This window comes from Typopeltis vanoorti, chromosome 2 (genome assembly GCF_054136105.1).
Source record: "Typopeltis vanoorti isolate ZY-2024b chromosome 2, IOZ_Tvanoo_1.0, whole genome shotgun sequence".
Classification (NCBI taxonomy): Eukaryota; Metazoa; Arthropoda; class Arachnida; order Uropygi; family Thelyphonidae; genus Typopeltis; species Typopeltis vanoorti.
This window is the reverse complement of record NC_143550.1, coordinates 157,635,639-157,660,190: the sequence shown is the minus strand read 5'-3', so window position 1 is coordinate 157,660,190 and position 24,552 is coordinate 157,635,639. Positions and strand designations below refer to the sequence as shown.

General features: G+C 34.0%; 1 protein-coding gene across 1 annotated transcript in view; it reads right to left on the bottom strand.

The window, feature by feature from the left end:
- Positions 1-24,552, bottom strand: part of LOC150109564 (protein Obscurin-like) — a 1,271,613-nt gene that overhangs the window by 1,198,980 nt on the left and 48,081 nt on the right. Inside the window, exons 8-12 of the mRNA XM_090402667.1 lie at positions 22,955-23,119; positions 17,986-18,123; positions 9,569-9,734; positions 8,649-8,891; positions 3,349-3,462 (exon numbers count right to left, since the gene is read on the bottom strand). Coding sequence (XP_090258793.1) covers positions 3,349-3,462; positions 8,649-8,891; positions 9,569-9,734; positions 17,986-18,123; positions 22,955-23,119 — 826 coding nt within the window. The remainder of the gene's footprint in view (positions 1-3,348; positions 3,463-8,648; positions 8,892-9,568; positions 9,735-17,985; positions 18,124-22,954; positions 23,120-24,552) is intronic.

Sequence of the window (24,552 nt, the reverse complement as noted above, 5' to 3'; positions counted from 1 at the left end):
TGGCATTTCACCCGGACACAGTTATTGTCTTGGGAGTAGTATATTCTTACAATTTATACCACCTACAAACACGCGAATCGTTACACCCGACGTACCTTGTCATGGGGTGTACGTTGACTTTATTCCAAGTAATGTATGATTCATTATAAAAATACAATGAATGATGTGCATGAAATCTGTGTATATTTGTGTATTGCTTAAAAAATCCAAATTAATCATACAGGAAATGCAGCATTTTATTGAAAAACTGGGATGTTGCTCACTCCTGATTTTTTTTTTTTTATGTACAACGTACTTTTAGTTTAGCAGTTTAAATATTAGTTTTTATCATAAATCCCTCCCGTTAGATTTTATTATCATATATTTCATTGAGAAATCTAGATCCATCGTTATTGTGCACGGAAGATTATAAAAAAAATCCAAGTTTTCAGGAGAAAAAGTCCTGCCATTTCACCTTCAGATGAAAAAATCCTTACAAAGGTTCTTTGAACCCTAAATGTCATTGATATACAGATCCTTCTAGCCAAAGAGCATTGTTGTTCCTGGTCATGGGAATGGAGAATGCTGTTAGCAAGATGTTCTTCACTACTCATGGAATGAAATTCCCTGGTGATCTGGCATTCATTACTTAAATCAATAAAGTACAGTAATGTACATTCAAAGTTACTTGTATGGATATGAGATTTAAGTGATTCAGGGGTCAGCAACACTATATTGAAAGAAGTATTGGAACAACCCTTGTATTAGAATGAAGTACTGATGTGTATATTCTTGTTGTCATACTTGCCTTATACCACAGTCCATCTCAACTGTCTAAATTACATGGTATGATTCCTTCTATTACAAGAGTAGTGCTTCTGTTTTAATGCAGTCTGATATTCCTTGCCAGAGGATTCCTAATGTTAATCTCCCTTTTTTTTTTTTTTGACATTCTTTTGGCTCAACGTTTCGTTACCTCATTATGTAGCATTCATCTCTTATCTCAACTGCTTCCCTAATTCTGAAGCTCATGTTGTCCTCTTTGATTTCTTGTGCTTGAAACTGGATTTCCTCCAGTCCAACTACCCAAACAGTGAAGTCTTCTTCCTCCATGACTTTAATCTTCACTACTCCAATTGGCTCTCTATTTCCAACTGTACTGAGCAAGCTCAAAGAGAAGTTGAAATATTCACTAAGCAATGACAAAGCAAAATTTTCATCTGCCAATCAGAATAACAGACAATTCTCTCCACTCACATCTAGATCAGTTTCTCCTTCCAAACTGTTTCGATGACCTCTACTCTTAGTTACCCTAACCATAATCTTGTCCAACTTTCATTTCAACTTCAGCGTCACAACACTGCCAAGTGGAAAAACCTCCAGACTTCTTTCCATGATTAGATTACTATTTCTCCTCTCCAGTTCTGGATGCTTGCTATGATTATGTTACAGAAATTATCCATGTCTGAAATGAGGGCCTTTATAGTGGGGATGAACTTCATAGTGAGAACCATGGCTTGGACATTGGGTGGAATTTCTTAGTGGGAAAGAAATTCCACCCAATGTCCAAGCAATGGTTCTCGAAGAAGTTTGCCAATGCTGTGAAATTAAGGTAAAAAAAAAAAGAATATTACAATGATTCCAGCTTCAATCTCAGCCTGCATCGAAGCTCGTGACAATCAGAAATAATCATTAACAAATCTAAGTCTGAATCAGAGCTAAATGCAGAAAACTGATCTCTTCCAAAAAATGGCAGTTGCAACATCTAGTCCCTCATATAGACAACCATACACATCAACTATACAGGGAACAACGAACGACATGACTTCAACACATTCCTTGTCATTTAGCTTCTGCAGCACACATCATCATTTGGTATATGTTCGGCCACTTCGTATATGTGGGAGTGATATAGCAAACCACTGCTTTATAAGACAAACAGATATACTCAAGTGTGTACTGTCCAGCACATATGGAGACGGTATAATCACTGTAATAGGTGTTATAATAGCATGCTGTACATTCGTTACACATAATGAAGAGTGCATCAATCAAAATCAACTGTAGAGATGACAGAATAGTATGCTACCGCAGCTTCCAAACACAGGAAGACCTAGAGACCAGTTGTGCTCAGAAGAGTGGTAGAAAAAATCTTCCGAGTCCGATACGTACAAGCTTTCATTGTGGCACCAATCTTTCGTTAGAAGTATACAAAAAAAATCTTAAAGCAAGAAAAGCCAGAGGGGGATCCATGTATCCTAAGTGTGCTGCAAACAAGGGTTCTGATGCAGTGGTAATCTTGATGGTTTGAAATATAAGAAACCAAAATTAGAACAATACATATTTATCTTAAAAAAACAATATATCTAGTGTTTCTGAGACATGAATAGGACAGTGATAGCGAAGTGTTTGTTTTCGTTAGAAGGCCGGGTCTGTTTGTACAGCGGCTCATACTGTAGCCATCACGATGCTCTTTGATTGGAATAATCTGGATTCACTTCCTATCGTAGTAAGGGAAGAACATTTATAAGTGGTTTTCAACTTAACGTGAGTTAGCCAGTTTCATGAGGGGTGGGGGACGGTAAGGGATTCTCATCAAGACAAAACATGCAAACCGGCCAGAAAACAAACGCACATTCACAGACACCGTTTTGTATCCGCCTTAGTTGCTTTGGTATAATCTAAACGACCGACCAAACCTGCTTGTGACTTCCTGAGTATGTCACTGTGATCTTTAATAATCTACTTATGACACTATTGTGCAAATAATATTGAGAAAAATGTAAAATTCCTGCCAGAAGTACTGCATTTATTTGCCCACTTACTCTAAAGTTTTGTGTTGGTCTAATGACATTTGGTTGGCTATCATTAATTAATTAATTAATGGCTTTGTTTGGACTGAAGCGACTAAGGCTGAGAGAATGTTTGTGTTATGTTTTAATTTCATGCGTTCCACCAGATAATTTCTTGTTTGCAAGATGAAAAAACTCGAGTTTCTCGATTGAAACCTTCACTTCCGTATGAATCTCACCCACCTTCAATTAAAAGTTCTTATAAAAGATTTTTCGTATTCTATATGAAATAAAACCCAAATCAAAGGAGATATTATGATGACATTGGAACATATCATGGTTTTGTATGGGTAAGTGGCTTCTGTATGGCTCATTATGGGACATTTATCCTGCAGATTTATTTAATATTTGCCATAGTTATGCGTTTTCTACTTTCACACTTGCTTGCCGAACAAAATAGCAACACTTGTAAATTCTGATAATAATCGCTGATAGAGTCTTTTAGACAAGTCATCTTGCATAAATATACAATATATAAATGTTTTATATAAGTTTCTCATATGATAAAAGTACTTACGTTTGCCTGTTACACCTTTCAGAGGTTTGGTAAAACGAGGCTTTCCTGCACCTCCATCAATTTCTGAAGCTGTTAAACAAAGAGATGGTTCGTCATCGAGAGCCGAGTGAAAGTCTGTAAAAGGCCAAACAACAGGACACCATATCCCCACTTAGTAAAATGCATTTAATTACATGCCAGCAATTTAACCATATCTTTCCTTCCCAGAATGCACGTTTCCTTCAGCAATGAAGGTAAAACTTTAGTGACAATTGTTTTAATACGAAGACGCATAAAAATTAATCTATATACAGTAATTAGTTAATGAACGAATTTTAATAATGATCCTGCACTGAGATGACTTATGGATCTATTGTTCCTAAATTAAACGATGGCATAAAGTTACTGTGGTATAAACAATGTTGTTGCTATTGCTATTACGCCTATTTAATAAGTTCGTAGAACGTATGGAACTTTGTGTGATATCCCATAGAACACTTTCAAAATTAAGTGGATATTGAATACCACATTATTTCTTAGCCGAATAAGAAACTCAAAGATAGGAAATCTAATCTGAGAGTTTCATGCCAAATATAGAAAACTATATAAAGTTCGGCGAGTCCAAGCGTAAGCCAACACCTGGTAATGCAATGCCAGGGCAACTCGTAGTAAAGATGGAGCAAGCTCCGATCACTGTCGGAGAACAGCAATACATCTCCTAGAAGCTACGTTTTACATTATGGGAAAATATTAAGGACAGTGATCGGAACTTGCTCCACCTTTACTACGAGTTGCCCTGGCATTGCACTACCAGGTGTTGGCTTACGCTTGGACTCGACGAACTTTATATAGTTTTCTATATTTGGCATGAAACTCTCAGATTAGATTTGCTATCTTTGAGTTTTTTATTCGGCTAAGAAATGATGAGGTATTCAATATCCACTTAATTTTGAATAAAAAGCCTGTTGGCTCTTACTTCAGTAATCTCATAGAACACTTTTTCTACTTTGGCATATGGCTATCGAGCTTTTAATAAATTTAGATTATAGATCCCGACCACTCGCGACGCAAACAGTTTCGACTTCTCTTCAGTACCTTCAATGTAACTGTCTTTTCCCTCTTATTTTCCTCTGCATAACTTCTGAATATCTTTCTTATCCTACAGTCACAAAGTTTAACATAAAAAGATGTCTTAGTATAGTATAGGAACCTCTTCCTCCCGAGAACTTTGTATATCACATTCAAATTAAGGCTATTATAACTGCTAGCCTAACTTTGTGGTCCACAATCCATATAAGGTATCCTTATTACGAATTAAGCAACACTTTTTTTAAAAAAATAAAAAAGAAAAGCCCAAGATTATTTAATTAGTGAACAGAAGAATGACATAAACATTTAAAAGGGGGAGATGTGAAAATAACGTTTGCTTCCATAGTGCTAAGCAGATCAAGGAAAATATCGTTATGTTCGATTCTAATTGTCTACTACAGGAATTCATTCTAGACCTTTCTTTGGCTGATTCATAAATTAGCCGATCTTTGAAACAAACAAATAGGTTTCTTTCCTCTCAGAAACTTAGTTTTTAGCTTCACATCTAAAAAAAAACAAACAAAAAAAACTCGACATTAGAACTCATTTTTACTGACAATAATATGAATGTTAGGATTTAGGACCACAAGATGGCGCAGTTGTCTATCGTACTTTCTCTCTCTCTCTCATCAGAAAGCCTTCCTTCATTGACAACTTGGTCTTACTATCTTTGAAGATTGAAGGATGGAGGCTGGCTAGCTACCTATCTTGAAAAAAGTTAGAGCTAATGAAGCTCCTTCGCCTATCCCCCCCCCCCTTACGCCTCCTAAGGGAAATGAACGTCATTAGAGAACATATTCTTATTTATTTTATATTTAAAATGTGAAGGATATAAAACAGTTGAATAACAGGCGAAGATCTGATCTATTCATGCAAAACATCCTTTAGAATGTTCGGATGATTGAAAGAAATACAATTATTTACATCACCTGATTACGTTCTGTCTAAGGGTTGTCATGCGAACAGACATTTACACAAAATAAATGTTTTCATTTTTGTCCTTGTTCTATTTAATTACATTATTCTAATTACTATTCAAAATAGTTTCTCATCGGTCAAACAGAAAGTAAAAAATTGTCCGCTTCTAATTTAGTGGTAATATTAACTACAAAACCATTTCTTAAATAGTGGGGGCGCATTGATAATATGGTATCTTGTTGTATGTCTTTCATATTGCTAATAGTCTTATTTAAGTTCTTGTTAAAAATGCCAATAATCATATTAAGGTGCTTGAAATAAAAATATATTGTTATGCTATTTTAATGCATATTTATAAGATAGTAAGCTATTGAAATTTATAATCCAGACATACTGACATACATTTAAAAATAAAATGAAATAAAGCATTCGCCAGTTACATGCAAGTAAAGCTTGGAAATATTAAAGTTAAGATGTATGACTATTAATATTGACCTAATTACGCTATCGACAGGAAGAAAAAAAAAACATGATATATGGTTTTATAGTCTTATTAACATAACTAAAGAAGGGCAGAAACATTTAGGACAACATATTTTAAAACAGGACTTTTACTATTGCTATTTAGATATTGCCAACTGCGGCAATAGATCTAAATTAAAACCGTACATTTTTGAATTTTTTTCATTCGATTATTACCATTCTTTTCTCAAAGTAATCAGTTATTGATTCATTTAATTATCACGCCATTAAAATATGTATTTATTATATTATATATTTTTGGAATTTGATCGTATTACTTAAAAGTATCGATAAAATAAATTAAAAAAATAACAATTTTTATCAGTAATTATAGAAGGGGAAAAAATTTTGAAATATCGGTGTTTACATTTTTAAATTTAAAAGCTTAAACGTTTTTAAAGTTTTAAAAAATTTTGAACAAAAAAGGAATAACAGGAATGAATAAATATTTAAAGGAGGTTATTACAAATTTATAAAATAAATAAATCCGTTAATGCCTTTTATTCCCCTAATTAACTTTTTAACTACTGGATCCTAAAACAAGAGCCATAAGTGAGCCCTCGCCCTAAGACAATCATAGAACAACTCGACCAATACCATTAGCTAATTTAATTGGCACCCGAAGGGGGTGGGGGATGTGCGGCAGACAAAATTATTTAAAAATGAATTTTATGTTATAAAAAGTAACCATGGCTTAACACTATAAAAATATCCCTTTTCATAACTAAAAATATATCGATTACAAATCGTGTAACTAGTGTCATGCACAGTTCTAAAGCGGTTATGTAAAGCACTTTAGCGTAGGCAGTCTAAAAGGTTGAGTAATGGACTTTATTGATTTATTTTTACTATAATATAATCTGAGGGTTAATATGGGTTTGTTATAATAGAAAAATGCAGTGAGAGCGATATCATATCAATGAATATTCCAAGAAAACATTAAAATTCCGAGAAGGATAGATATGGTCAAGTTCTTGAATTTCAAAAATTAGTTGAAGATAAAGAAAGAAAAATATAAAAGGCTTAATTCCATACTTGGCAGCGCTCAGCACCATAAGATTATTAATATTTTACATTTCACTGTTACTTTAAGATTTCGTTGTTATGCATTAGTTTTAAGCAATGCTGTCATCACTTTCAAAATTCTTCTTTCGCATACATTCACAACGGCAAATATGCCAGCCAGCATTCGTCTTAAACAAAAACAGTAACATAACTAAAACATTCTGAAAACAAAGTTTATAAATAATTATTAATCTTTTAATAATCAATTTAATGAAATTAATATGTTCCTTAAACATCAGTAAATAAATATGATAATCCTTCTCCAGTTTATGCCAGGAAAGTTGCATCATTTGCATTTCTCAAATTATTTTCTTTTAGCCTTAATTTATGTTAAGTCTTTATTAAATCAAGACCCAAGAAAATAAATAATTTGTGATATACAGAGAGTCATCGATCATTCTCACAACATGCTGTCCGACCACAAATTCGAGATCCGCAGCTGGCAATGTGCCAAGAAGAGTCAATTCATGTTGAAAAGGAGAAAGGAATAAGGCGATGTACGAATTCGTTACCAACACGCGAAATTAAGTGCATAAACGTAAAATTTTCCAACTGTTATACGAGCAAAGTAATTACCACTTTAAAAAGCACAATGTTCATAAAAGAAAAATTAATTTTCCTACTTGTAATAATAAACACTCATCCCACAATACGGATTGATTACCCTATTATCGGAATGGATTATCATTCTTTTGACATGGCTAGAAGTGTGTTCTTTAAGTAATTCAACCATTATTCTCTTTCTCTCTCTCTCTCTCCCTCTCCAGAGTAGAATACTTAAAATTAAGTACGAGTTCCAAAAAAAAACAAAAAAACTTACGTACTTTCTAATATAATTAGATCTTGCAAATTAGCCATCCCTCACATAAATTAATGATCTTTTGTTTTTGTTTGAATATGACCGAATATATCGAAAAGCCGCTGATATATTAGTTGTACGTGAATAATTCTGATAGGCCTTTGTCCGACACACCGCTATGAGTTCCAATTCACCTGTGCCTGATAAATTTCTGGGGATCATTTTAAAGACCTTGTTCGGAGGTGCAAGATCATTTTCATATCTCACACAAACACATTCAAGAGAATCTAGACAAAAAGGTTATTTTTATACTGGCATTCTAGTGCTCATAAATCATTTTGACGAGTTCTTATTGCAACAAATTTAGAAAAAGGCATGAGAGATATGAATATTTAAGACTATTAATAGATACGAAGCAGGATTAAATTAGGAAATGGAGCGCTAAAAGCGTAATCTGCTTTCACTGTTTAATATCTCATTATCGTTTGTAAGAGATAATGCACTGACAGTTAGAAAGATAGATGTCCGTAAAATATCGTGGGCAGCTAATGTCATTTAAATTACAGGTTTCCAGACCTCACATTTTAAAAATATCATTGATTTTTCTCCGTTATTTACTCGCGTTCTGATTTTAAGAATCAAAAAAGTATTAAAAACATGGTTGCATTCTTTGAACAGTTAATGAAAGGGTTTTTGTGGTATAATTTTCCTTTGATAACGTTGTCTAGCTTTTTTTTTAATTTGTATTTATTAGCAGATATCATTAATGATGTAATGACTATTTCAAATTGCATGGTATTACTTTTAATTGTTATTAAACTGGCATATCCTTATCTTAAATTTATTCTACTTTTTTTTGCATTAATCTTTAACGAGAAAAAAAAAAAAAAGCTGTACTTTTGCTTACTGCTAATATCAGAACGCTTACCGTCCAAAGATGTTAAGGAACCAGACCTCACACTTTCTGTTATCACAGTGTTCATTTCTTCGTAAGCTTCGTAGTCCTCCAAAATTTCCACTTTAGCTTCCATCTCCACGTGGATTTTCTTATCTATACTCTCTTCGGTATCTTGCTTTTTTAACTTCTTTTGTTCGGGTTCCTCGATGATTTCTGGAGATTTTGGTTCTTCTTGAATTAGCTCAGGTTCATCTTCTCCGAGATCCTCGATGGCTATTAATAAAAGATTATTATTATTATTATTATTATTATTATTATTATTATTATTATTATTATTATTACATACTTTAATTAACGAAAACGACATCTCTTGCAAGAATATGACAACTGAATATCGTAAAAAAAAAACGCACCACAGGTACACTTTCAAGATGGAACTTGATTCTCACGCGTGATTATCACACAACCATCCAGCGCTACAGAACGTGCAAGCTTTATATTCCTAACAGTATACTTGGAAACACTGTTATGCAATTGCTAATGATTTTACATTGAGTTAGTAACTTTAATTTTCCTGATGAACAGAGGCAAAAAGTGGGTGTCACCAGGAGTTCCGAGCTTTGTGGAAAAATTAAAAGATATCTATAAGAACGATACAGATATTATGTATTTTGGTAATGAATCGGAACAGTTTCTACTATTTTTAAAAGAAGATAAAAACAAATTCAATAATGCCACACAAAGTACACAAGAGAAATGTGAACTTTTCCAGATGTGGAAATTTTTAGGGGCCCCGTAAATTTTACCGCCAAGGGCCCGAAACCGGTTTTATCCTTCCCTGCTGATGAAGTTATTTAATTGACAACGAAATAAGCTGAAGGTAGTATCAGTAAAAGTGATGAAAGATGAACAAATATGTTACAACATCTACAAGAATAATGCATTCTTACCTTGAGGAATGGCTGTTTGTGTTATTTCTTTAATCCACGCTTCTTTTTGTTCTATTGTTTTGGCTCGGAATGTGAGCGGATAACCAGGAGTATCTTTATTTATACCTTGAATCCTTATTTTTAATTCATCATTGTCGGCATTATCTACGATTTCAACTTCTGGAAACTGTCAAATAAAAGATAGTTTTAAGCAAAATTATTTTATATTTCTGCAGCAGTACAATTTTATGAAACATGGACATTTTCAAAAAGAATAAGATTATTATTATCATTATTAAAAAAATCAGCTAACTCCTTTTATTCCCTTATAAGGAGTAGGCGAGACTTTTTAACCTTATCTAGCTTTGGAGACTAAGTGAGCAGTTCAGTCTCAACGGGTAGCCAATCAGAGATAACTGGCTCAAGTCTATCACTAATTATAAGCAGCAGCCGATGAAGAATGGGTAAGCATCTCTTCATCAACAAGTGCTGCTATGTCTTGGTACCTAAGCCTAACAGGATATGTTACTGTCCGAAATAATGTGGGTCCTACTGAATAATAATAATAATAATCCCCCCACACTCCTGGATCATAAAATCACTACAAATATTTGGAATTAGCAAAAACATACGTTCGTTGCTGGCTGCTGCTATGAAATCATGAAAAACAACTTGAATAGTCAATAATGAACGAATCAGAAATATTAGCATTAAACGTGGAATTTTCCAAGTTGATTTCCTTGTCACCATTTCTCTTCAACATTTTTTTGATAGTTTTGTCTATGATTTTGAAGAAAACAAAACTTGAATATGAAATACCTAAATATAATATTAAAATTTCCCATCTGTTGTATATGGATGACTTGAAGTTATATGGAAAATAAAATCGGCACAGCAAACAGACTTTACTGAACACAATTCGTATTTTCAATCAGGACATCAAAATGGAATTTGATTTAGATAAATGCGCAATTTTTATCTATTAAAAGCAATTTCAGCTAACGAGCACTATAAATACCTAGTAATATTAGAAGCCAGTGATATTCTCCACTCGAAAGTTAAACAAACCTGGAGCAGCAGAATACACCAAAAGAGTTAGAAATATTCTGAAAACAAAACTAAATGGATTAAACAAAATTAGAGCAATAAATTCTTGGGTTATACCACTGATCTAATACACAGCTGACATAATAGATTAAACAAAAGAAGACCTGGATAAACTGGACCGCAAAACTAGAAAATTAATGACTATGCATCATGCATTACATCCACGAAGTGATGTGGACCGGTTGTACCTACCAAGTAGAATAGGTGGACGGGGTCCGCTGCAAATGAGACAGCTTGTGGAAGAAGAAGAAATTACTTTACAAAGTTACATCGACAGTAGCTCTGATCAAATTATTCAAGCACAAGAGGGCCTTCTAAAAGCAACAGAGCATACTCCTTGTAAAGGAATAAAAGGCGTTAGATTATTATTATTATTATTATTATAAAAATTATGATTCAGCCCTACAGGTTTAATTTTTATTAATTTTACTTTTTATTATGATATTTTAATAATAATTTATTATTAAAATTGTTATTGTTATTATTCTTGAGTTAACTTATCGTTATTGCATAAAATAAATATTAATTTATTTCTATACATATATAAATATGCAGAAATTTATTATGTCGAGTGCTCGTCGTTTGCGAGCATTCGGTGATTTCACAAGTTGCTTCCTCAATGGTCATTCGAATAGCGTGGATGTAAACGATCTTAGTGCTTCCAAATATCGCTTTAGGAATCCAAGATGGATGGATGAGTGGATATCAAAGTGCTAGATGATTATCGTCCCAGATTTGGTATCTAAATTAGGACTTTTGCATTTCTAGCACTGTCCCTATAGTTCTAAACACAGTATAGGGTTACAACTTTTTGTGGTGTGAATATTCACATATAAATCATTAAGAATGATGTAATTATTCTCCTGTAGCTTAGGAACGCTATGCCACTGGAGCAATTGATAAGGTGCCAGAGACAAGATATTTTTATGAATCATCGCATTCGTCACACACAAAAAAAAAAAAAAAAAAAAAAAGAGCATAGCTACAAATTTGCCAAGGCAACCAAAAAGCTTGCTACGTAACTGTTAGGTCCTATCTGTTTAATGTATATCAACAATTGCCATAATACATCAGCCTGCCCATATATGAATTATAACAATTTATTCTTCTGTCTTTCTTGATTACAAGTAAGGTAATTAATTATGTTATATCTAAGACTTCTTTAAGTAAACCAAAAGACTCAATTGGTTGAAAAATTAGAATTATCTCGCTCACAAAACAAATTATGCAAAAAAATGATCCCATGTTGGTTTTCAGGTATTAAAAGCTGCCAACATAATTAAAAACTCAAAAAAAAACTGCACTTCACTGCAATTTAACTAATTTCCAGACGGTACTTAATTATTATTGCACATCAACCTGAAGTGTCTAAAGTTCTTGTTATGATTACTAGCCCAGATTATCAAAGGCTACCACTATCGTCTTTGAGGTTTGAAAAAGACTATGAAGTTGAATCGCCTCTTCAATCGCTCGTCGACTGGTACCTTCAACTTCGTTTAAATTCAGTGCATATAAAACGGTGTAGGGAAATAGGAAATTAAGACTGTGATGTCATTGACCGTAAGATCAATTTCTTTCATACGAGTGATCAGAAAGAAACAAACAATCTAGGATCAGTAAGTGAAGTGATTGGATGCTGAGGCTGACAAATCAGATTTACATTGTTTTGCAGATAACAGTCTGGAGAGCCAAGAAATCCACCTGAGATGGAGATGATGATCTCTTTGCTTCTACTGATACTAAACCTAGTGTTTTAAAATTCAGCAGTGGAGGAGATCTGCGTTCAGCAGGCTAAATTAAAGTATTCAGTGGTCTCGGAAAGCTTGTTGAAAAGTCAAAAATCATCTCGCATTTCAGCACGTGAAGAATATCCACGTTTGAATTGTATTCCACTAATATCTCTGAAAGGATGGCAAAATGCTATCATATTTTAAACAGTATTTCAGATCTTCAATTCCATTTAGATCCTGAAGGTGCTGACTACCGTTAGGAAAAATATAAATACTAGTCCTGACAGCTGATGGACCATAGTAACGAAATGTTCCAAAATGGGAATCTGTGAAATACACTGAAGTCCAAAAGCTAAGGACGAACTACATTTTTACTTATAAATGAAAAAAAAAAAAGGCGGCCTGTGTAGCTCAGTGGAAGTAGCGCTGCGTCCCCTGCGCTTGGTCGCTTGAAGTCAGACTTAAGTTCAAGTCTAGTCGCCGACTGGAGGAACTTTTTCTAAGCCTTTCTTCGACCGATTCCCGAGTTAGTCGATCTCTGGCAAGGGCAAGCGGGTTTTTCCTTCCGGAAACTCGGGTTTTTCGTCCCGTAAACTCAAGGAAATCGACCATAGTACCCACATTATTTCAGACCTATTTTGTTAGGGTTAGGTACTAAGAGATTGTCTGCCCACCTCTTCATCGGTGGCTGCTGTAATTAGTGATAGACATGGGCCAGCTATCTCTGATTGGCTACCGGTGGAGATGGAACTGTCCACTCAGTCTCCAAAAGCTAGATAGGGTATAAAGGTGTAGCCTACTCCCTATTAGGGAATAAAAGGCATTAGCTGATTTTTTTTATGAAAAAAAAAAATCACGACTAGAGCCAAATGGGGACATAAATTTATTGGCATCATACTAATAATTTATATTACACAAAAATGTGTTAGAAATTTCGCATTGTAATTAAATTGTAATACGTTATTGGCAAAAGTTACGAATTTCCTAAGGAACGTAATTAATAAATTAAGACATTTCAGTATGGAATATGTCCATCCCAAACTGCAATGCAGCTATCACAACGTTGTACAATGCTTAGCAGCAAGTGATTCAGGAGTTCTTGATGCAAACTGACCCACGCCTCTTTCAGAGCAAGGATAAGGCCTTGTTTGTTTTCTGGAAGGGAATTTCGAGCAGAATGCGTCTTCCTATTGCGACCCATATGTTTCTATAGAGTCGCTTAATCGAATCGAGTGTGTTGGCCACTCGATTCGATTAATATCCTCGGTTTCCAGAAATATTTGTGTACGATATGGTGTGGCATTGTCATCCATAAAAATCAATTCTTCGCTCACAGCATCACGGGATAATCGAACATAGCGTTGAAGAAGTTCATTACAATATCGCTTACCAGTCATAGTCCCTTTTTTTCAGTACTTGTAACCAGTTCCTCCCCACACCATAACCCCACCATATTTATCCGTTTCAATAAGCTTCTTGCGATGATAAGCAGTACCACTTTCATACCAGATAAAATATTGTCTAGAATCGAAGGAAAGACTAAAATGATTGCCCATTTTATTCAAGAAGCACCCATTGGTATCTTGTGCAATTTTTTATGAATTAGCACCACTGAAAACGCACTTTACAATGAGCTATGAATTCTTCGATGGATAAAGGGATGCAGACTACAGGCCTACTTGTGGCAGACATCTCGCTACACTTTTTCGAGATATTCGCTTCTCTGTGCTCTTGAATGGAGCCCACTACAAGCTGACCTGCCTTTGTGGGTTTATTACGTTTTTCTGTTATAACCAAAAACCTGTCTTCATGCTCTATGGTAGAGCGAGGGCGACTTCTTAGAGAACGTCCGAAACACATTCCATTGGTTTGAAACTCTGCTCAGAGCCTGAGTAAAACGCTTTGTGATATTCCAAACTCTCTGGCAATATCAGTAATTCTGTGGCCTCCTTCAAGCTTTCCATTAATTCTTCTTAGCGCGAAATTATCCAGATGATGTGTTTGAGAGATTATTACAAGACAACCAAGTTTGCAACTTTATTCCTTCACGAAAGGAGCGTCCTTCAAAAATAATTCGTTTAGCGCAGCCTTTTGCCTTTTATCCTGTTGAGTGCTACCACGTGATCTCTTTTCACACAATTCGAAAATTTGAATGTGTACTCGCTTTCTACTCGAAATCGTCAATTATACAAATTGTCACACGCTGATTCGTCTGAATTTGCAGCTGTAATATTTTAGAAATAGTGTTTGTCCCTAAGGTTTGGAACCAATGTATATTGAAACCGGTATATGGGAGCGGGCGTACAGTCTTACACAGAAGTATTATTCTCGACAGAATTGGCTTAAATTATTTCAAATACATTTCAGACAATAAATAATTTCTATGAAAAGTCATACTAAATCAATGATCAAGACATAAAGATTTTGCACTACATTAAAGGAAACATTCTGTGTTTCTAAGATGTAATTTAAGAAAAAACATAAGTGCACAACATGTGACGAAACAGATTTCGAATTAATGATAGCTTGATACACAACGGTGAGGAAGATAATGAAATCATTTGGATAAAAATACAACTTTGGAACATTGACCACTTGTGTTACAATTTTTTGTACGATGCGAAGTGCAGGTGATAACTGGTTCAATGTAACACATCGGTAACCTTAACTGAAAAATAACTATGCGGAACGAATCTCTCCCTTGAAGTGCACGACTGTGTTCAAATTTAATAGCGTAGCTGGCCAAGCATGACTCACACCACGAAAACAAAGATTAATTGCTATTGGCCTAAACGGTATGGAGTTATTTCAAGCTATGAAGAACAAAATGCTATTCCTGCATGCAGAATTCCGAGGAGGAAATATTTTTAGAATTTCGAGTCTTGTAGCATTACATGCTTGCCAAGTATCAGTTTTCTAGGTGAGCAATTTCTCACTCCATAGAAGATCTAATGAGATAGTTAAGAATGCTCTCTCGACTCAAATCTTTAAAACGATGGTCATCTTTCTTTTTAAAGATCATTCTCGGAACAATGACAGCTAAATTTTCAGTGTTAATTTGTAAGGTTCATTAAAAAGAGACATTAAGGTACTCTAGTATGTAGGAAGCTGGATTTTGACTTTTCTCCAAATTCCAAACTCCTTTGATGTGCCTCTGAGCATAGAATTTCACGTGGATTGTTATTATCTTGATTCTCTGTTGTCTGTGTTTGTCCATATGGCACATATTGACTACAAGTCATATTAAAAATGAAATTTAAAAAAATTAAGTAGGCCACTTGGTTTAAAGCGTTTCGGGTGAGTGGGTTGTCTCTTTCCGACTTAGTTGTTTTGAAGAACACTTATTCTTCCTTAGATCAATTAACTTAACCCTTTCTCTTTCTAAATAATCTCAGAAGTTATTAATTAGCATTAAAATAAATTAAAACCATCTCTTAAAAATACCTTTTTAAAACTTTGATCGCATTTCTTAAACACATTTGCTACAAATTTGCCTGCTAAGTAAATGTTCATTCTTATCAGATATCATTGAGATGACATCTGAATAGATATCAGTTCAATCTCCACCAGTAGTCAATCAGGGATAGCTGGCCCAAGGCTATCACTAATTAAGCGGCACGCAATGAAGAGAATGGCTCAACAAGTGCCGCCATCTCGTGGTCCCTAACCCTAACACAATATATTTAATGTCTGAATTGTGTGGGTTCGACGGCCGATTTTCTTGAGTTTACGGGACGAAAAACCCGAGTAACCAGAAGAAAAAACCCGCTTGTCCATGCCAGAGATCGACTAACTCAGGAACCGGTAGAAAAAAGGCTTAGAAAAATTTCCTCTAGTCGATGACTAGACTCGAAACAAGTATTTTAAACTGTAATTATAAATTAAAATTATTATAAATGCTGTTTATTGTTACTGTAATTTAAAATTATAATCATTTTAAATGATCATAATTTAAAATTCTCTCTCTCCTGCTTCCAATGTATGCATCATACCCAAGCTTCAACTCATTCACACCATATTCAGGCAATGTATTCCACTCTCCACATATAACACTTCTCACCCTCTTATTCACCACTTGCAATTTCCAAGGATGGCCTATAGTCCTCACCCTTATCTTATTTTCCACTATCTGGAAAACTCTCTCGCATCCATCGAGTAAATACCTCTCAAGAGCTTAAACGTTTCAAATCATATCACCACTTCGTCTTCTATCAACCAAACTCTGCAGATTACATGACTTCAATCTATCCTTGTAGATAACATTCCACAATCCTGAAATCATTTTGTCAACTGCCTCTGTGCCCTCTCCAAAGTATCTTCATCCCCCTCCAAACCCCAGTGACCTGAAATGAGCACAATAGTTCAGATGTGTTGATCAGGTCCTTATGCGGTTGAATCAGTACCATTTATCTTGACTGATTAATGTTCGTCTTAAGGTTGCAGCAAAGCTATATATATCATTTTTACTTTTTATTATAAAACAAAACAAATAATCGCTTAGTACTGAAAACATCAGAATTTCCACTGCACAGAAATCCTCGCAGCAGACCTAAGCATTGTGGATAAATATTGATTTACTTTTCTATTCTACAAATGGCCCGAAACCAACTGTTAGAAAATATCCCTCATTGCGATTGTATGACTTCTTGAGTTCGCGGTCAGTTTTTAAGCGTTATTTTATTTTATTTATTATTATTATGTTTTGACCATAGATGAACGCATACGTTAAATTTAATTGTACGCGTATAATAGATTTATTTTTATTCATAATGATATATCATAAGGGAGCGTTATCTCAAAATCACACAAAATAAGACAGCATAATCGCAATCGATAAGTATTTTCATATGACTAATGTAACTAACTAAAAACCTGGTTTTGGTTTTCTTCTCTGGACATGTGGATACCACTTCCTAAGTCATACTGATTATTATGCTAGTTATAATGAGTATTAATTATATTTGCCTTAAAAAGATTATGATGTTAATCAACATATTAAAAGTTAGTTACATTAGTCATATGCAAATACTTATCGATTGCGATATCGATAAGTATTAAAGAATAATATCTCTTCTTTGATTGGATATCCCAGATATCCATTAAAGAAGAGATATTTAATGTACAGTAAAAGAAATAAATAAATAAACCCTCTAGCGTCTTTACTCCTCCAAGGGAAGGAGGCGAAGCTCTTTTTTAGTCCTAGCTTTTGAAGATCGATAGACAGCCTATTCCCACTCTTAACCATCAGTGACAGCTGGGCCCGAGACTATCAATGATTTCAATAGGTATCAGGGTAGAGAGTACGGCAGACAACTGCCTTTCTCTAGTTGCCCTGTTATCTGAAAATATCGTGATATATTGTCTGCAAGAGTATCAGTGTCGGTCAATTTTTTTGACCATGAAAAGGAATTAGCTGAAAATCCTTTTTTTTTTTTTTTTTTTCATGAAAGTCCCAGAAAAAGTTCCTTTAGTGGACTCAGTATACCAAAATCGAACTCATACCAGTCTGCAAGTCTTTAAGAAGAGTAAACAATTTAAAAAACTTCAAACATTTTAAAAATAACAAGTTTTGTATCACAACATAGTTGGACCTTTCCTTACCTTTACGATATATTTGACAAAGTAAAAGGTCTTATCCTGAGTAACTCTTTTGGTATCAGCAATGAACATTCTTCCTTTGAATAAAAAGGCATATCGCTCCCGACGCAATCCCTTCTTATCAGTAACTTCAAACCAGTCCTAGAATTTAAAAAAAAAAAAGTCAAAATAAATGAAAGAAGCTACAATACACATTCATACAGTACATATCATGAGATCTTTGAAACGCTGCATTGATATACGACCCTTAAAAAAAAGTATCTTGAAATTTTGCATATCAGGTTGCATTTGCCTTCTCCGTGATTTCTTTTGATTTGATTTCAGAGAAGTTGCAAGAAAAGGATCTAGTGTACATGTATGGTGTCGCTACATGCAATCTCTAATATTACTGGGCATAATGGCATGACTTATGTACATTTCAATTGTCCGAAACGTGCACAAGTTACGTTTGTTTCCAGAGATAGACGACCACCATCCAGAAATATGTTTTTAAATCTGTGGTGAGCAGATGGCATCTCCACTCTTCGCTCTAAATGACATGGATTCCAGTAACACTTGTAGCATCGCTGTTTGGAATAGGGTCACTATCGCTAACTCAGCAACGATGCTAAACGTACTGGAGGCTTACAACCGTTCGTGCTGGGATTTTAAAATAATAAAAATAACAATAAAAATCGAATGTGGAATCTCAAAGGCCTTGAGATGGAGGGTATGTGGAAATCCAAACAAACATTACGTGCAATGAGTTGCTGAATTTGTTCAGTTATGTTCAGAGTAAGTCTGAGCAGCAATGCATGCCATAAATCAGCGATTTTCAACTGGTGTGCCGCGAGATTTATGAAAACAAATTAATTGAAAGAAATAATGTCATAATTTGTGCATTTATTTATTAGTGTCTGGTCTTCTATCTTCTTGCGTATGTAAATCAATCAAAATTATGCCTATATTTTGCCAGATCATCAAAAAAATTAAAAGAATATATTTTTAGTGTGCCGCAGAATTTTAATAATTAGTCTAGGTGTGCCGTGCTATGAAAAAGGTTGAAAATCACTGCCATAGATGATTGCTTCTGGGTTAGGAACAGGTGCAGCTCGTGCATAGGCACTGCGGAATTGCAGCACCCCCAGTTTTTTGGATATGTAAATATCTTTATTAATTTACTTAAGTATAAAGAGCTAATAAGCTTCATTTCGGCAATGAAAACATTACTTAAATTAAGGGGATATTAAATCCCACATAGTTTTAAAACCGAATAAGAAACTCAAAGATTGGAATCAGAGAGTTTCTTGCCGAATATAGTAAACTATAAAGTATCGGCGACACTAGCGTTAGCCAATGCAAGTGATCCTGGTACGTAGTACAATACCGAACGACTCGTTGCAAAGGTGGGGGAAGTTCAGATCGCTATTCTTAGGTATTTTCCATAATGTAAAAACACATTTCCTAGGAAATGTATGCTGTTATTACATTATGGAGAGAGGTCACTACACAGACCGGTTTCAGCCTTTTTTGAGGCTTCATCAGTGAGTAGCTAGACCTAATGGCAAAGTGTATAGCGAAAAGAACTTATATACTCTTCGAACGAGTTATCCAAACAGGTGCAACCATTAAGTTACTTAAGTATAAAGAGCTAATAAGCTTCATTTCGGCAATGAAAACATTACTTAAATTAAGGGGATATTAAATCCCACATAGTTTTAAAACCGAATAAGAAACTCAAAGATTGGAAAAATTTTTATATTCGGCAAGAAACTCTCTGATTCCAATCTTTTAGTTTCTTATTCGGTTTTAAAACTATGTGGGATTTAATATCCCCTTAATTTAAGTAATTTATTAATTTATTTATATTTGCTTGTAATATTTAATTTTATCATTAACAATCCTATACAGTTCTCTTATTTTTATAAAAAATAATAAAAATCCATCTTGTAGCACTTAGGAGGGCGAAGGACGCTAGCAGCACTGTGTTTACCACAGTGTCATATTGCTACGCGCGCAAACATATGCACGTCATAGTGAGATGCGAGCTAATAGCGTAATGTGGCACTGTCCGTCGCGCAGTTCCACTGTTGTTTATATGCAGTTTGTGCCAGTAGTAGAGTGTTCGTAGTGCTTATCGTGTTTACTCCGCCTCTTTAAATATATGGACATTACGATTAAAGACATAACATTTGTTATAGTTTTTATTTTAGAATATTATTGGCAGAGATGTCGTGAGGAATTTTGGCGCCTACGGCCAGAAAAGAAAATTGCGCCGTTGAAAAAAAAAAAAAAAACTTTAAAAATCTCAATTTTTGCGCCTATGGCCGGGCCGCATTGGCCATAGCCTCACTACGCCTCTGATTATTGGGGTTATGATAATGAATTTTATTTTTAAGTAATTTTGAATTATACCAAACTGTATAATTTTATCGATAATAAACAATATTTTTTCATGTTTCATTTTTTCTTAATTTTTACCATAATTTTGATATTTTATCCAAACACGTATACACTGTACTTATAGTTCGAAAGTTGCAGCACCCCCACGATTTCAAGCAACGAGCCACCCCTGGTTAGGAAAGTGTTTGACGTTAACACCTAATGCTGCTAGTGTTTGCTGCACCTAATATGACGATCAGTGATAAGTATAAGCAAATGAAGTAGTTATCCCAAACCTTAAATTAAGAAAAAGTATAAATCATTCCCCACAAAAAAGTTAACTACAGAAAGGCGGCAAATGATTATTTATTTATTCATCTATTTAAAAAAAATAGCGCTGGTCTGGTGCTATCCATGATTGATCAGTGTTTCGGATATATATATATATATATTTATTTATTTATTTATTTATTATTTATTTTTTTTTTAACTGGATGACAATGATAAAGTGGTCGACAGTTTTTTGTACCAGAAATGCGAAGGCGGTGTATTGAATCGACATAAAATGAGCAATGATATGAAGAGAAAAGCCATGGATTAGATATGTGACAAAGCAGCCAAAATGATTCGAAAATATCTCACCAGGAAGTGATGTGCATACTTCCTATGAAGATAATTTAGTAATAAAAAAATTTATAATGCTCGATCTAGTATTATTCCTTCTCTACCAATACCTTTACAAGAAATGCATGATTATTTAAAAATCTTGACTGTTAGAACTAACAGAACTGAAAACGTTTTTTATACGTGAACAACGAAAGAAACCATTATAGTTGCATTCGCATGTTTAACTAATCTATAATTTCTTTGTAGATTAGTTAAACGGTTGCCCTAAACAGTTTAAGCAAATTTTTACCATGCACTTCATGAAAATGACAGTTATGTGCCTTTTAGTATTATTGTTATTTAGGGCAAACCTGGTGCTGAAGACTGAATAATTTAAAATGATCGAATGAAGGATAAAACATGCAGTCATAGCATAATATATTTTGATCGTACTGTTCCTATTTAAGCAAAATTAATTAATATAAAGATGCTGTTTTGTGGTTAGTTGGTGTTAAAGCCATATAAGGATATGCAATTCTTTATATATAAATAAACACTAGAAGTTACAAGAACAGACTTTTATTCTTGGAGGTTTAACATTTTTGGATCAAAGATGACCTTTGTTGATAACCTTCGTTCTTACGAAACTTTCGTAGTGAACTCCATGCACCTTATTTTCACAATCGTCGACTTGATGGCTGAAGAAAACGCCAACATAAAACCGAAATACAACAAGACAAGATTAGCTTTGCTCTGGGGAAAGCAGACGATCTCGTACTTGCACCTATGTCAGTATTTTAGAAGAGAACACTTAGAACATACGAAAAGCAAACAGAATACGTGAGACACATGACTAAGGTCTTCAGGAATGTCAAAAGCAATCTGAAAACAGATACATGAGAACATGCCGCTCCTGCTGTACGAAACAATTGTTTTGCACATTACGAACAAAGAGAGTCTTTCACATTTGTTTGGCAGCCAAGTATGAGCTGGAGTACTATGTATGGTCCAATGCGCTTGTCTTGTTATTAAGAAATAACAAGACAAGTGCAATAAATACTGAAAGTTATATACTCATTTATTTTGTTTTATTTCATTGTACTCGTAATAGTACTGAGCTCAAGAGTAATGAACTCAAAATGGCATACAGACAGGAATAGAATTTAAAGCACTAACAAACAGATTCAAAAGAAAATATTAATTTAATAACAGAAATGTATCACAACTATATTCTTATAACTAAAACTGCCATCTTAAATTTTAATACGAAGTTAAAATAAAAACTACGCAATCGTAAACAACTTATGTAATCAATAATAACGCAGCAGTTTAATGACTAAAGCTCAAGTTTTGAATTATTGTATTATTATTGCTATTATACAAACGCCTCCTGGAGGCAAGACTCGTCGGTACTACTCTCTTGTTTTAAATACTGAATTATAGTTTTTGTTGTTGTTGTTGTTATTATTATTTTAATTACGTCAATGCAACTAATCCCATGAGGCAAGTTTATTATATATGGTCAGTTCATTGTCATAAAATTGTTTCATTAAAAAATACAACATATTTTTTCATAAAATCACACAAAATGAAATCTATATTTATCAATACATCGTGTATTACAGTTAAGTTTATGAAAGACCTTTTTGAAAAGTTGGTGGCTTAATTTAACGTTCCAAAATATCTGGCTGGAATTTGCTAAACTGATTGGCGACCTACCAAATAATGGGGAGAAATTATCTCCAGACTTACAGCAATAGTCTTATTACAGTTACAGACAAGAACCTTGGAAGGGGTGATTAAGCCTTATATTTTGAGTTGAATGAGATCATTATCAGTGAGGTTGGCACACATCAAGGATGTCGAAGGACAATAACATTTGGCAAGAAACAAAAGTTGACAGAAAAAAATATCACACAAAAATAATATCACAAGACGCAGTTCATGTAATGTTCGAAGCAACAAAAACAATTATTTTTTTTAAAGTAAAATATGAATCACTTACGTGTTTCAAGATTCGTCCTAGTTTGTGAATGTTGCCCCGATAACCTTGCATGTAGTTAAGGAAATTCAAATCAGCAATTCTCTGGGGAATGGCCTGCATGAAATCATATGCCTTTTCTAAATCATATGTGTCTTCCTTTAGTCGGGCTGTGTATTTAATAAGCTCCTGAAAAAATTACAATAACAAGGTGATAAGCTTCAGACAATGAAAAAATGCTAAAATCATAAACTAATTATTACTTATACAAAAAGTAAAACTGAATCGTAGAATTATATATGACTGCAGATCATAACAAGTGTTCTGATCAATATTCTACAAGAATTAAGTTTGTATGCAATTACTTTCATTAAAATTTTGATAGTGATCATCGGTTTCCGAAAATCACTTATTTCTATGACGAAGCTTCAAACACTACCTTAATAAAGGCAACACTGTTCTGGAGAGTGTCGTAACAGTATCAAAACGACTTTACTACTGATACCATATTCAACATACTTATAGACGGTAGTAAACAATAAAATTTTGGTGTAAAATACTTCACAAGCAAACATTTATTGTTTGCTATAAAACACACTGCCTGAAAGACATCGAAAGTAATCGTCCAACTCTACCCTATGATCAGCAGGAAAAGCAAGTTGGATACACAAACCAAGTTGCTCATCTACTTGGTTTGTGTATCCATCTACTAACATCCAGAAACTACAGAGAATACAGAACAAATGCCTGAGGATGATCTTGGACGCTCTTTGGCACATTAGAAACTCACAAATCCACAGAGAAATCAATATCCCTTACATCTCCTCCCTACTCCTAGATCTAGCTGAGAAGTTCTTCACGAAGACAAGCAGCCTCCCAAACCCGTTGATCAAGGAAGCTTCGGAATATAATGAAAAGGAAAGATACAAATAAAAAAGGCCCAAGTCTATCCTACGTCCAGCTGAACACAGCTAAACTCACAGCCATCACGGGGCGAGCTTAAAGCTCATTAACAATCCACTCAAAACACTTTGTTTACAGACAAAGGGGAAAACGAAAAGCATCTTTGCTTCACCCATTCAGCCAGTAATGTTATGCGTTATTTATTGTTTGCTAATACTCGATTAAAATATAGATGAAGTCAATCATATAATTTCTATTGAAGTTGAAGTATACTATATTATAAAAAAATAAATAAAAATCTTGAAGTTCTCTCTTTAGTTCCGAGTATACTAAAAGAGCATTATATATTTTTATACATTTGGATACGGAAAAATGACTTTGCTCAGATATATTATTATTATTATTTTATTCACATAATCGATTATTATTATGACATATCATGACATATGACATTTATTATTATTATTATTATTATTATTATTATTATTATTATTATTATTATTATTATTATTATTAAATTAACGGTAGCGATAGAAACGCAAGAAACACTCCAACGCGAAATTCAAGAATTGCGGAAAGAAATAAACACACTCAAGTGTCAAATGGAACACATGCTACAAAAAGAAAGAGAAAAAGAACTTCAAATTGAGGGCATAACGAAAGAAAATACAGAAGACTTAAGCAACATAATGCAACTGACCGGCAGCAAAATTGGAATT